Raw genomic sequence first — 13,189 nt, forward strand, 5'->3', positions numbered from 1 at the left:
TCCAACCAATTTTCTAAACCACGCTACTATGGGCTTTCTGGCGTGCCCCTACTTAAGGTTGTCACAGCTGGATATCAATCGCAGTAGGTGTGAATGAAAACCCAGCCACCGGCCTTATCGAGCATAACAGCCTTCTTATCTGAACACGTTCGAAATGCTGTTGAACCGAAATACACTAGCTTAGTATTTGTCATGCAGGGTGTCAGTAGACGTGTGGTCGCGCATGACCTCGGAACGAGGCGTTGAGGATTATGCACATTAAATTAGACCTCTCAAGCTCCGTCGACTCAACCAAGGGACGCTGTTATGTGGGTGAGCTCAGCTCATACTACTATTAGTAGGGTTCATGAGTTCGGTTGTCATGATGAACAATCCACATGGATAAATCATGCCTCACGTAAGATGTCTTGTTAGCTAATGACCTCAACTAGAAAAGCCCAGGCAGACAACACAGGGTGTTATCTCATACTAGTCTGGAATGGAACCATCGACTAGGACAGACGTATTCTTGTATGCTTCAAGGTCCGTAACTTGAAAGCACAGGTTGTCTGCCCTGATAAGGACACCACATGTCTCTGTTGAACTAGTTAGCCTATGTAAGCGACCAGCTATATATTCAGACCCCCAGAAGAACGTGCAACAGCGACCAGCTATATATTCAGACCCCCAGAGGAACGTTCAGCTCACTTTCGGGTTCATACCCGTAGCGCACGACTTGGTCGCCTGTTTTGGTCGTTAGTATAAGTTGTTACAAACGGACAATTTGTGCACCATATGGCTAATCTTCACCATGAAGGTGTATTTTTCTGCGGAAACAGGGAGGATGACAATCAGTAAGGGCACCATACATTTGCTTCTCTTGATCACGTGAATTTGTGGCACAACGATGACGTGCTCCAACCTGTGGTGTTGTACACCGGCGAAGCCAAATCAAGATACCTTGATCTCAGGTATTTCAACCGCAGTATCGCATGGATTTTTGTCATTTTCAGACCGATTCGCGGAAATTGGTCCTTTACTCTAGGAAATGTGGCGCGATAGAGTATTACTGACTGGTTATTCCGGGTTTGTGTTCTCGAAAAGGTCGGTTGCATCAGCAATTATGCAGTTTTTTTTACGTCAAGTTATCAGACGACAAACTATGCAGAATATAAGGCCGAAATCCTGCAGGCGGCATCGGTGCTACCGTTTGCATGACCCTGTCACGTAGCGGATTCAATCCTTGGTAGAGGCTTGATGACGTTCGGTTTTCCTGAGTCAAGCGATTTGTTGCGACCGAGTCGCCAAATCTTGTGACTAACTCGACGAACATCATTATACTACCATTATTCTCGATTGCCAACGACGGTGTAAACTAGACCTCCCTTCACTGTTAGTCCCCCTACTGTGGGGGAAATGGGTCCTCTAGTTGCTTTTGTCACTCGCAATCTATTTCTGACGCGCAGCTTTGTAAGTCTGATTCTTGGGACATATTCGCATGCTCAGTGCAGTTCTTCCTGAGTAACACGATTTACTGTTAAGTGCTGCAACGCATAGAAGTCTGTCTTCTTAAACTTCATGTATAGCGGCTAAATTACTTTGAAAGGATTCGCCAACCATTCTGAATGGTCACCTGGGAGCGCTCTTGACTACCATTTGTCCCAAGAAGAGATTTCATCTGCACTTGGTCGGCTATTGCACTAACTGAATAACCGACCTGTTGATTGGTTGCTTGCTTTATTGGTTGATTGGTTAACTTTCGAGCTAGGTAGTGGTGCGTCATACTGTTAGGCGGAATTCCACACGGATCCTGCTTTACCGCTCGCAGTAAGGTGCTACTTCGGCCGAGAAGCCCACGCAAGATTGGCCAAAAGTTCAATACGCTTGTCGATCCGGCGTCAAGTCGAGATCTGATTGGTCGAAAGTCTGGACTCAACAGCCAATCATGACCTAGTATTGGCCGAATGCCGGTTGCCAATGGTGAATCCAGAACTCGTCATAACTTCCAGAAAGTTATTGGCACCTACGCTATATATATATGAAGCGCTTTACAGGCGTTTTACTTCGTTTCGGGCGTTTACATACCTTGTGCACCCTTGGTGGTTGTTTTGATGTTAACCCTAGCTTGGGAGGCTCAGACCGTGAACTAAGCTGGGAATAATACCGTTACTACACATACCCTGTTGAGAGCTTCTGTTCGTAGTAGTGGTGATGCCGATCGTGCACATAGAGTCGCGGCAGGGCTTCTGTCAGCATCACACAACCTTATAAATGCCTTAAATTTCATCTTTGACAGCAATACACCAGTAATACTTACTGGTGCTTAACCTGTCTTACAGATTTTCAACATTTATCCAACATGTTTTCTGACCTGCAGTTGATCTCCAGTCCCCGCGTTGGTACTGATCTGGCCAGTATGGCCAGTAACGCTCTAAGTTTGACGACTCCAACAACCAATCGGGCATGCTGTCAACCGGATGGACCGCGAGATCCGCTCTCTGTACTAATATGCCTCAATTTGGCATTGGTCCACATACGCAAAGGAAACACAAAGGAATGCGAGGTTAGTGGAGTTTTGTGCATGTTGTCATACTATCCTCATTTTGCACGAATCCCATGTTCTGTTGACGGTGCACCGGCTTAATGATCCGGACTTCTCATCCCTGTGCACTCATCGTGCCCTCTGTGTAACTGTCCTGCATCCCCTCCTAGAAGTTTTTGCACTTAGGAACGCCTGCACACAGCTTATACATCTGGGCCTACTTTGTACTGCTTTAACAACCTTGTATCTTTATAGAGTGTGAGAACCACCGTCAGCTTCCATTCGTACATACTCTTACGAGCAGGTATCACCCTTCTCTTGGCCAAAACATAGGTAGAGGGCGTTGGAGACGGCAACCCGAAGCGTTAAAGTTAAACGACATTGTTTACATCAGAATTTTACTATAGTAAACCCACTAGATTGCCTTTGGCACCGGGGATGCCAACACAGTTTCTCTGAAAGCCGGTTCGCTCATTCATTATCCCTTGTGAGTGACCACCAACCTGTATTTCCAAATACTCGTCTTACTGCGATGTGTCCTGATTTTTCCTGTCAGACGCTACTCAACGAAGTATTCACTTCGGGTGTCCATGTACTCGAAGGCTGTTATTGTCTGCGTGCTGCAGCCTCGTATGTTCGAGCTTTCCAGGCGTTCTGTGAGAACCGGATCCCCGATGCAATGACTTTCCTTCGCGAGACTGTGCGTTTGGGCAATGAAGAAGAGCTACACCGACTTTCGGCTTCCGCATTCATCACAATGGGTCAAATCTATCTAAACGAGCGCAACACCGGGGTGAGTGACACTCATGGCGGGACTCTACTCGCTGGCAGTTTTTTATGTCTCTAACTTGATCTCTTGAAACCGCCCGTTTCACAGCTATTCCCACGTGCCTTCGAGTTCCTGTTCGAACTCGAACAATAGAACCGCGCAGTTATCGATTTGAGTTTTGGCCGACCCACTGACAATTCTACGTTGTGCTAGTTTTTAAAACTCATCAGATCTGGTTGACTTTCCTCCCAAGCAAATTTTGTCAAATAATCGTTATTCGCCTTATTGACAGAGAGGTTGGAGAAAACGTCAGAGTGCAAATTAGTGCTTTTTTCATTTGAATTCATCAGTATCTCCTATCGATCTTTTCATTTCAGCTCCATTTTTGGAAAATGACACAACCGTTTTGAAACTCTTGTTTTTCGTATATGTAAAAGGGTGTTTGGCCCCTATCCAGTCTATCCAGGCCGTCACGAAGAGACTGGACGTTACCGTGGTGTGGCGGTTTGTGTACTTCGGCGACCCATTGAGCTATACTGGGGAGTGTCCGCACGATGCTCACAGAGTCTCTCATACCAGGTTGGTCCATGGGTAGAGGTCCGACGAACGCAGTCTCCTGGCCCTCCAGGTTGGGGGTTGGAACATGTAAGGTGACGTGTTCCGTAAAAAAAGTTAATGTAATTGCATTTCCAGCCGAACACCGCTGCCTTACGGTTAGGCTTTTGAGCCAAAGGCTTTGGTTGAGGACCCTAATCGTCCTCCTGTCTAGGTGTGGACGCCCTCACAGTATCCCAGCCCATGTACAACCATGAACTGCACACACACAAATAAACTCATGCCACAGCCTATCCAGCTAACGGTGATGTTTCCTTTTACATGAAGCATATCTGCTTTCCTTTAGTTTTGAGCAGCGTTTCGAAATTCCATTGTTATATTCATGTATCGTTCATTACTGTTCACCAAATATGAACGGTTCCGACTGTTTGTGGCAACGAAAATCGGTTCGACTGCAGTCAGGCTGAATAGTCCTCTCCTATGCTACACTATCTGTTTGCTTTTAGAAGTCAATCGTACTCGTACGACCCTTTCTACTGGGACTAGCGAACCAAGGTGGTTAATTCCTGACCGGCAATTTTAGGATGGACGCAGTCCTTAGTCTTCCTGCGTAAGCGCGTTCATCTTCAATGTGTCACTGTCCCCTTTTACTAGAAGACACACAAGTCCCCTAAACCTAATAATTTGGCTCAGTTTACCAGTGGAGTTAGTCAATCTTCCCATAAGTATCTTTCGTTCTGTGGCTCGGACAACCACTGAATGTGGATTTCCGTTGGAAATCCTCCGTTTTGAGTTTCACTATTCCATTTTTAGTGTCCAGAGGCTGCGGTGAGCAGCACCCAAATGTTTTACTAGTGGAGAGCGTTGGGCGGGATGGCCCAAGTGGTTAGAGCACGAATGTACTGATCGAAAGGTCCGTGGTTCGAACCCGACCTCTGCCTCTCGATTTCCCCTGTCTAGGCTTGGACAACCTGGAAGTACCCCAGCCCTCGTGCCTCCTTCGTGTGGCATGGCAGCTAGGCACCGAAAGGGCGCTACAGCTGTACGAGCACACCAAATCGGCTCTATATCTGGCTGTGATGTGACTGCAACCAGAGGATATCAGTCAGACAGCACAATGCTAGACTGCACGGCAATGAATTAGTGTCATTGAATCAGGCAAATGACCCGATTTGCTGTGTTGCACGAACCTTAGTTCGAGTTTTTCTCAGTGTGACGAAGTTTCAACGACGCTCTACTGAGAATCTAAATACGGTATATGGCTAGATAGAGACTACATACCCATTCAATGTACTGTACTCCGTCCCAGTGTGCATATTAGTGATTGAGTGAGTGCTCTCAGTACCCTTAGTGAATGTTAACCAAGTGGACCAATGGACCAAGTGGTTAGAACGCGTGGTTCGAACCCGACCTCTGCCACTCGACTTCCCCTGTCTAGGCTTGGGCAACCTGGCAGTATCCCAGCGCTCGTACCACCTTCGTGTGGCATGGCAGTTAGGCGCCGAAAGGGTGCTACAGCTGGATGATATCGACAAAGTATGTAATTCTTTTTGAGGAAGCGGTACTTACGGTTCTTTTTTGTGCGGATTGGATCCTTATAAGAAGCTCCAGACTGTCTACTCTGGAGTACCGTGCACTGAGTGGACTGCAATTTACAGCCAACCGAATTTCGGCGATAATAGGTGTTCTCCTCGGACACCCAGAAACCCATGCTTGTGTTTTTTCCTCGAATCATTCCACTCAAATCAAAATGCACAGCTGCGAATTCTGTGAATGTGACCAAAGGACTATACGAATCCCACGTGCCATTCGCTTCTAACACACTCCTTGTACCCCATCGTGTCTTTGCTCCCATTTAATACAGCCCAGATATCTTCGTCTGTGCGAATGAAGTTCAATCATCCACATAATATTTTGTGTCTAAGTCAGCTCATCTCTTGCGCCTTTAGCTGCCATTCAACCCTATGAAGATACAAGTCAGGATACTGGTAGATTACCCAAGCTTGGTCCGGGTTCAGCTTGCGGATTTGAACTGGGAGCTCCCTGGATTATCTTGGGCGACACGCGTGACCAGTCAGTCCCCAATGAATTCGTTTCAACGGGCAAAGGTTTTGGTTTGTGTTCATGGAGCTCTAGATAAATCAATGTTTAAGGTGTTAGCTCACCTACCGAAACCTAATATCAGTATTTCGACTGCTCCTGTCTAGGCTTGGACAACCTGGTAGCCCAGCCCTCGTGCTTCCTTCAGTTGGCATGGCAGCTAGGCACTCAGAGGGTCTTGAAGCTTAACGATTATTTCATCATTACTATTATGCTTGACTTTTCTGCTCTCAGTCCAAATTCAACTCTTCCAATTTCCCCAAACGTCTCACTCGCAACTGATTCCCTGAATGTCTGTGTTGTCTGCGTATGCTTGAATTCCTTTGCCTATTTCCAATTTATCGGGCTTTGCTCTCTTCGCCCTTGCGTGTTCATAGTCCCATGTGAACACGCTACCTTGCAGTTTCTTCCCCACATCAATCATCTTATCAAGGCAGTTGACGTTTTTTTCATGCTTCCTTCCATTTACGTAGATTTCCCGTCTGTTGTTGCTTGTGAGAGCGAAACTCCGAGATAAGTTTCACTTCCACAGCTGTCAATCACTACTCCACTCGTTCCTGTTGCAGACAGACACAAGTTTATTACTTGACCTCTATTTGTCCAGCTGAGAACCTCCTGTTCAGGTCGGTCTCCATACGGCTGATAGGTGAACCCTTTTTGTGCCACAACAAACGTGTTCAGGATGTCCGTTTTTTGGTGTTCGTTTACATGGCTGAACGTGAAAGAACTCAGTGGGGTAGGGAGATGGACCGTGTCTGTTTTGATGACGGATTCGTTACGGATTGACATAAACAACGTGGCCGGTTCGGTCAGTTACTCGTCAACATCGTCCGATAGGAAATATGTTGAATCTCGTTCACGGGTTCATGCCGCGCACATGTCAGGATTAATATTTGTTTTTTAGGGTAGGACGCTGTTACGATGATCTCGGGTCAAGGTTGTTGCCCAACATCCATTGGGAATCAGCGAAATGTCTGCTAACGTTTGTAGCTTCTTTAGATGAGCGAGACAGCAAACGCAAAACTGGGTTGCTTCTTTCGCCGCTTGAACACAATTGATGTGTATCACTGCATCCTGTTGAACGATCCGCCGCACAACTGTCCCCCTCTGGAGAGGTCATTCGAAGGAACAAAATAAAAGTAGTCTCCCGAGATGAGCTTCACCATTCATGTGTCTACTCATCTGGGTATTTCGATTGAAAACGTCCGATTACCCTGTGATATGAACACATTGCGCTAAATTCGCCTCACGCTTGCAATTAACCAACGGATCAACGAGAACTCGTACAATTCGGGTCGCCAGCATTTACTCCCTAGAAGAAGAAGCCTGAAGGGTCCCAAAGAAAGTGGTCTCCAAGAGAAAACAACGGTTGTACACATGCGTACACACGGGAAACAACTTGTCTCCCTACAGCAGCGGTTTCTTCTATAGTCCTCTAGAGGTGTAGCCTCTGTGAGGAGAGCGACTTAATGTATGGTTCAGAACGGCTAGTTGTTTCCTTGCTTTGATCTGATAGATGCCCGAATTTTGTTGCGCTCTAGCTAGGCTTCACACCGTAGCCTTTTGCTTTGTATGGTCACCAACGCAAGTCGTCTTCTTGAGTGGTCCTCATGAACCGAATTTTTCTTATCTACATTTGTGTGTTCTTGTGTTGATTATCCCCGAACCTTTCGATCCTATCCGACTGACTGCTGCTGCCAAGCGGAGTCAAGGGCTCCTATCACCCTATCACAAAAGTTAAAAGATGGCGCCAGATAGTTGGTCTTCAACGGTAGAAGTCAATGTGTGTGTCTCTCTGGACAGTGGTAAAACTCAGCGTATCGGCACGTCGTAAATGATCGGTTTAGTGAGCTCCGAAAAAATCGTCAGTGACGCAATCCTCTTTTCAAGGAAAGTCGTTGAAAGTTGTTGAGCAATATGACAGATCGCAGATGATTGGCAGGCGCACGTATCGAACTTTTCGTTGTAATGAAATATTTGTTTGGTAGTGAGCTTCGATCAAGAGATAAATCCAGTTGCTCGGATTCAGAATTTTCGTGAAGGACTGAACATGATGGAAGTGTACACTGCTTTCTAGAAAAACCTACCACTTTTTGGGGCATGGAAAAGCGAATTACCATAATATGTCGGAGATCTCGGTTTTGACCATATCTTTAGTAGCATGAAGGGGGAGGGTGAGATGGCTCAAGTGGTTAGAGTACTAATTTCCTGACCGGAAGGTTCGTGGTTCGAACCCGACCTCAGCCACTCGATTTCCCCTGCTTAGGCTTGGGCGACCTGGCAGTATCCCAGCCCTCGTGCTTCCTTCGGGGAGCATGGCAGCTAGGCACCGGAAGGGTGCTACAGCTGAACGCATGTCACTCAACAACAGAGTGATTTTAGTCTGCTCCGCAAGTGTTTCCTCTTGGAGGAGGCGAGACATTTTTCCTGGTTGCTACATTGTTTCGTGGTTCGAGTGTGAGTGGATTTGGGACTGTCCTTGTTCAGCTCCTCAGTAGCAATATGAATATTTGTGTACGTATGCTGTCTAAGCGGCAATCGGTTTAGCCCACTTTTTTTCAAGCCGTTTTTCGGCCAATCCGCTCTATTGCACTCTCATCGCGATAAACCACCAAAACATATTGGTGGGATGTCCACTTGCTTTTATGCGGGAAAGCGCACATCATACTCCGAAATTCGATCTCCTCTATCCGGCTTTGAAAATAGGATCACTCGAGCTGTTTTTCTCTCATATTATCCATTTTGTGCGCCACATGTGTCAGAAGACAATTATGCATCGTTTTCTGATTTTTACACCCTCCCCACGCAGCTCGTAGGACAGAGTTACGCGGACCGGGGATAGATCCGAGTCTCTGTCAAAACCGTTAGAGAAAATCACCTTTCTGAAAGTGTCAGGGTTCGATGTAGAACCTGGGGTTTATTTAAAATTAGTGCCTTTTTAGACGGATGTGTAATTCACCTTCCGATTGATTGTTCGGATGAAATCGTCCTGGACGTGATAGATGAAGCGGATCAAACCACCACACTCAAATACCAAAGTGCAAAGTGACTGATTTAAGGACAGCTGTCCCCCCTATAAGGAGGTCATTCTTTCATGGATCAATCGAAGGTAGCCACTACGCGAAGTGGCTTCTCTCGAGTCGAAACTAGTGAAAAAAACGGGTATGGTTCCATAAAAAGTCTGTTTTACAGTTGTTTCCCTCGACAGTTCTCATTTAACTTAAACAAAAAGACCCCTCCGTTTACGATACCTCTGAAACGATGGATGTATTTTCATACCGTTTCCCTACTCGCAGTAACATGCATCCACATTTCAGTAGTTATCGAGTCACCGGCTTCGCCTGATTGAGGTTATTCAATCTGAAAAATTGAAAAGTCCGGGTGGCTTCTCTCGAGTCGAAACTAGTGAAAAACGGGGATGGTCCCATAAAAAGTCTGTTTTACAGTTGTTTCCCTTGACAGTTCTCATTTAACTTAAACAAAATGACCCCTCAGTTTACCATACCTCTGAAACGATGGATGTATTTTCATACCGTTTTCCTACTCGCAATAACATGCATCCACATTTCGGTAGTTATCGAGTCACCGGCTTCGCCTGATTGAGGTTATTCAATCTGAAAAATTGAGAAAGTCTGGGACAACGTCTACAAGCATCGCAAATCAATGTCTCATTCCTGAAAGTGAGAACACACTCGGGTTAGCAACACAAGACGGTCGTTCCCAGATGAGCACCAATGAGACAAGTCACGGATCAAAGGCCGAGCTACCCAGGGTCCCTTTACCATTTAAACGCTAATTCGAATTTGAAGCACATTACCCTCAGTACTCTTCGGATCTCCTGTGAGAACCGATGGTCAGTTGGCCAAACGGTCTAACTAAGCACTTACAATCTCCGAGGCTCATTAGATCACGAACACCCAATCGCTTTGTGCCTTTCAAGTCACTGATCAGTTGTGGACGGGTTTCAGTTAGAGATTGTTCTTGGATTGCACTCTAACACATAAAGACCGAGCCAAATCCCCGGATGCCTGTTGGCTCGTGTATTCTGGCGCGCGGAAATGGTACATTTGGCGGCAGACTCCTTTTATCTGCTGGAAATTCATGAATTCCGCACCGCTGATTACAGTACCTATCAGCTTTTTGGCATCGATCTGTTGTAATCACAGGATCGAAGCCCAACCGATCTGATTTCCTCTAAAATGATAACATGGCGCGTTGGTTGAATGCCGTACAATCTTAGTTCGCCATACTTTCTGCTCATGTTTCTCTTTTCAAAAGATTGCATCGACGACCATTTTCTGACGAAGGGAGCCAAGTTGAACAACAGAAGTGACCCAAAAAAGTCCATCCAATCCTGAGTGCAACCGATTTGCGCGCCTTCAAATTTTATCCATCAGTTTGCCTGCTGGTCGAAAATCTATTTTGTAGCTGGAATTCCACACTCCACTTCTCCTGCACTCTACGTTTTTTCCTTCCAGGTGGGACTAGGGAAGGGGTTGCCGTAATTAAATACAGTCATTGATTTTTGTAGATCAACAGTCTATTATCGATCTGATTGTCTAAATTTCTAGGTGGATGGAAAGACTGGTACATGGTTTTTGTTATATAACCTACTACGCACGTTATTATTCGCTGAACGCGGATGAACGCATTGGATTGCTGTCCATGGTAGAAAAACGATGCTATTCATATATCAGATTTTCTTTCGTCCACACGATCACCCTATTTCTTTCGCTCGTTTCTCTTTTCCCGAAATAAAGTACGTGACTGTCCCAATCTGGTTACTCTTAATTTCGTTACTTTCCAGTCGTTGACATTTCCACTTTCTACGAGCGATAAATCCTCCTCACGTCTGGGCTGCCCTTGCTGCTGTTATTGATGATGCAGCTGTTGTCGGCACAGAGTGTCGGTGGATCAGCACAGATTTTGTCTGACTTTCTGAGTGGAAGTCAGCGTGTGCGTGTGCCTAATGTTCGTTCGCACTGAGGCGGTGCTGCTTGTATACGGTGGATTTTCTCATGTGTAGATCTGCAATACATCATCACGATGCATTTCGTGACCCTGTCGCTGAGGTGTTGCAATTCAGTAGTACTATCGTTAGCCTAATATAACTGGGCACATCATTAACGAATTACTCTCCTTGTTCGGTTGTCTTTCTGAATTATTCTGCCTACACAGAGTGACAAGGTCTTCTTTTAAAGTTTGCCTTCATTTTTTTGTTCATCCAGGAAGGTCAGAAGATGATCAGCGCAGCCATTCACGTGGCTAACCGACTGCCTGATATTGGGATTCAGCTATGGGCAACTGCTCTCCTAAAGGGGGTGGCCAACTTGCGAGGCGATACTCAAGAGGAAACGCGTTGGTTTGCTGAGCATGACCGCTACTCAAAACTTGTGATTCACGAACATGTTAGGGCCATCTCTGCACCGGAACATCGACTCTTTTTTTTGTTTATTCAGGAAGGTCAGAAGATGATCAGCGCAGCCATTCACGTGGCTAACCGACTGCCTGATATTGGGATTCAGCTATGGGCAACTGCTCTCCTAAAGGGGGTGGCCAACTTGCGAGGCGATACTCAAGAGGAAACGCGTTGGTTTGCTGAGCATGACCGCTACTCAAAACTTGTGATTCACGAACATGTTAGGGCCATCTCTGCACCGGAACATCGACTCATAGAGGTAGTTTATCTGAATGTAAAATTGTCGTTTTTTTTGCTTGCTGCTTACTATGCAGTTGTTCGATTTCCTCCAGTCAGGTTTGAACTTGTCACCTGGTGCACTTATCCATCGAATGCATGATCTATTCGGATTTCACACATTTGGAACTGCGAAAACATTTCGTGAGAATCCAGGCCAATTCAATCACAGAGATAAAGACATTTCAGTGTACGCAACTAAGTTCCTGTTGCTTGCTTTTCGCAGTCAGATGGAGGGCGAATCCTGAGCACTCTGGTATACAGCAGGTGGCTGTGATTCCATCTTTCAAAATAATCGAAAGACTGTGTTCCATCTTACGGAAACATGTATTTCGTTGTGCTTTGGGCCACTTTAGGCATCTTATTCCTCAAGCGTGGTCATAAAAAGCCAAGTCATTTTGGGCTGTCGAATTGAATCCAACTGTGGCCTAATCACGTGTTTCCTCGTTTACTGGTGCTCACAGAATGTTACATCACTGATTGAATTTGTGAACATAGTTCGTAATGAGTGTGGCTAAGGATCGGTAGTCTGTTGGGTTTTACACTTTCTGGTATTGCCGGCACCCTATTTGTGCGATACATCTACCTGACGACTGTACCACTTGTCGCCTCCGGAAATTCTGAATGCCCCAAGTTGATAGTGTTTCCTAACGTGTACTCAAGTAACACTCATAATAATCGTTCAGCTGTGACACCCTTCCAGTGTTTAGTTGCCATGCTATCCGAAAGAAGCACGAGGGCTGGTATACTGCTACGTTGCTCAAGCCTAGACAGGAGCAGTCGAGATGCAGAAGCCGGGATCGAACCAAAGACCATCCGGTCAGTAAATTAGCGCTTTGGCCACCAAGCCATCTCGTTTTGTGTATGGACAACACCCCCTTCTCGACAGAACACTTTCGGGAAATGCGAAAGCGTTTCTTCGACTTGAAAGCTTCTACTTTACGAGATTGGGGGATGGAGAGGCGGAAATGAACCATCGCCTTTCCCGTCATTTACAATAGACTGAAGAAAATTTAGTTCTTCCTTGCTCTTCTGGGGATAGATATAAAATTCCAACTTGATATGAACTTAGTGACAGATCTCACGTGTTTGCTGTTCTACTCCATACACGTGAAACTGACCGGTACCAGTCAGAGGGGCGATATTGCGACAAGCTTTGCTGTCTGTGTTAGTTGGACTAACTTCAGCAGTTCATTCAATAACGGTTTTCTTTTTCGGTGCTGTGGTAACGAACTCTTCAGCTCATGGTAGTTAGACGGCTTCCACCTTGCCCGATACACTTCAAAGCGTTAACCGGCAGTCACAATGGTTATAGTCTGGACAACAGCCCTAGGCATACCGCAAACCAACTGAGTAAACAAGACCGTTTTCAGTCAGCCGATCCACTTACATCTACCAGCTTCTACGGTGCGTCGACACACGACTGTAGGATAGAGTGAAAAAAGTCGTTCATCTCTCATACCCTTTCGGCGCCTAACTGCCATGCCACCCGAAGGTTGCACGAGGGCTGGGATACTGCCAGGTTGCCCGAGCCTAGACAGGGGAAGTC

The 13,189-nt window shown here is 46.1% G+C and overlaps 1 protein-coding gene across 1 annotated transcript in view; it reads left to right on the forward strand.

Annotated features, from left to right (window-relative positions):
- Positions 1 to 13,189, forward strand: part of T265_07493 (hypothetical protein) — a gene marked incomplete at both ends in the record, with an annotated part of 62,640 nt that overhangs the window by 10,938 nt on the left and 38,513 nt on the right. The window contains 4 exons of the mRNA XM_009173026.1: positions 2,357 to 2,542; positions 3,078 to 3,314; positions 11,174 to 11,353; positions 11,405 to 11,623. Coding sequence (XP_009171290.1) covers positions 2,357 to 2,542; positions 3,078 to 3,314; positions 11,174 to 11,353; positions 11,405 to 11,623 — 822 coding nt within the window. The remainder of the gene's footprint in view (positions 1 to 2,356; positions 2,543 to 3,077; positions 3,315 to 11,173; positions 11,354 to 11,404; positions 11,624 to 13,189) is intronic.

This window comes from Opisthorchis viverrini, assembly GCF_000715545.1.
Source record: "Opisthorchis viverrini unplaced genomic scaffold opera_v5_171, whole genome shotgun sequence".
Taxonomy (NCBI): domain Eukaryota; kingdom Metazoa; phylum Platyhelminthes; class Trematoda; order Opisthorchiida; family Opisthorchiidae; genus Opisthorchis; species Opisthorchis viverrini.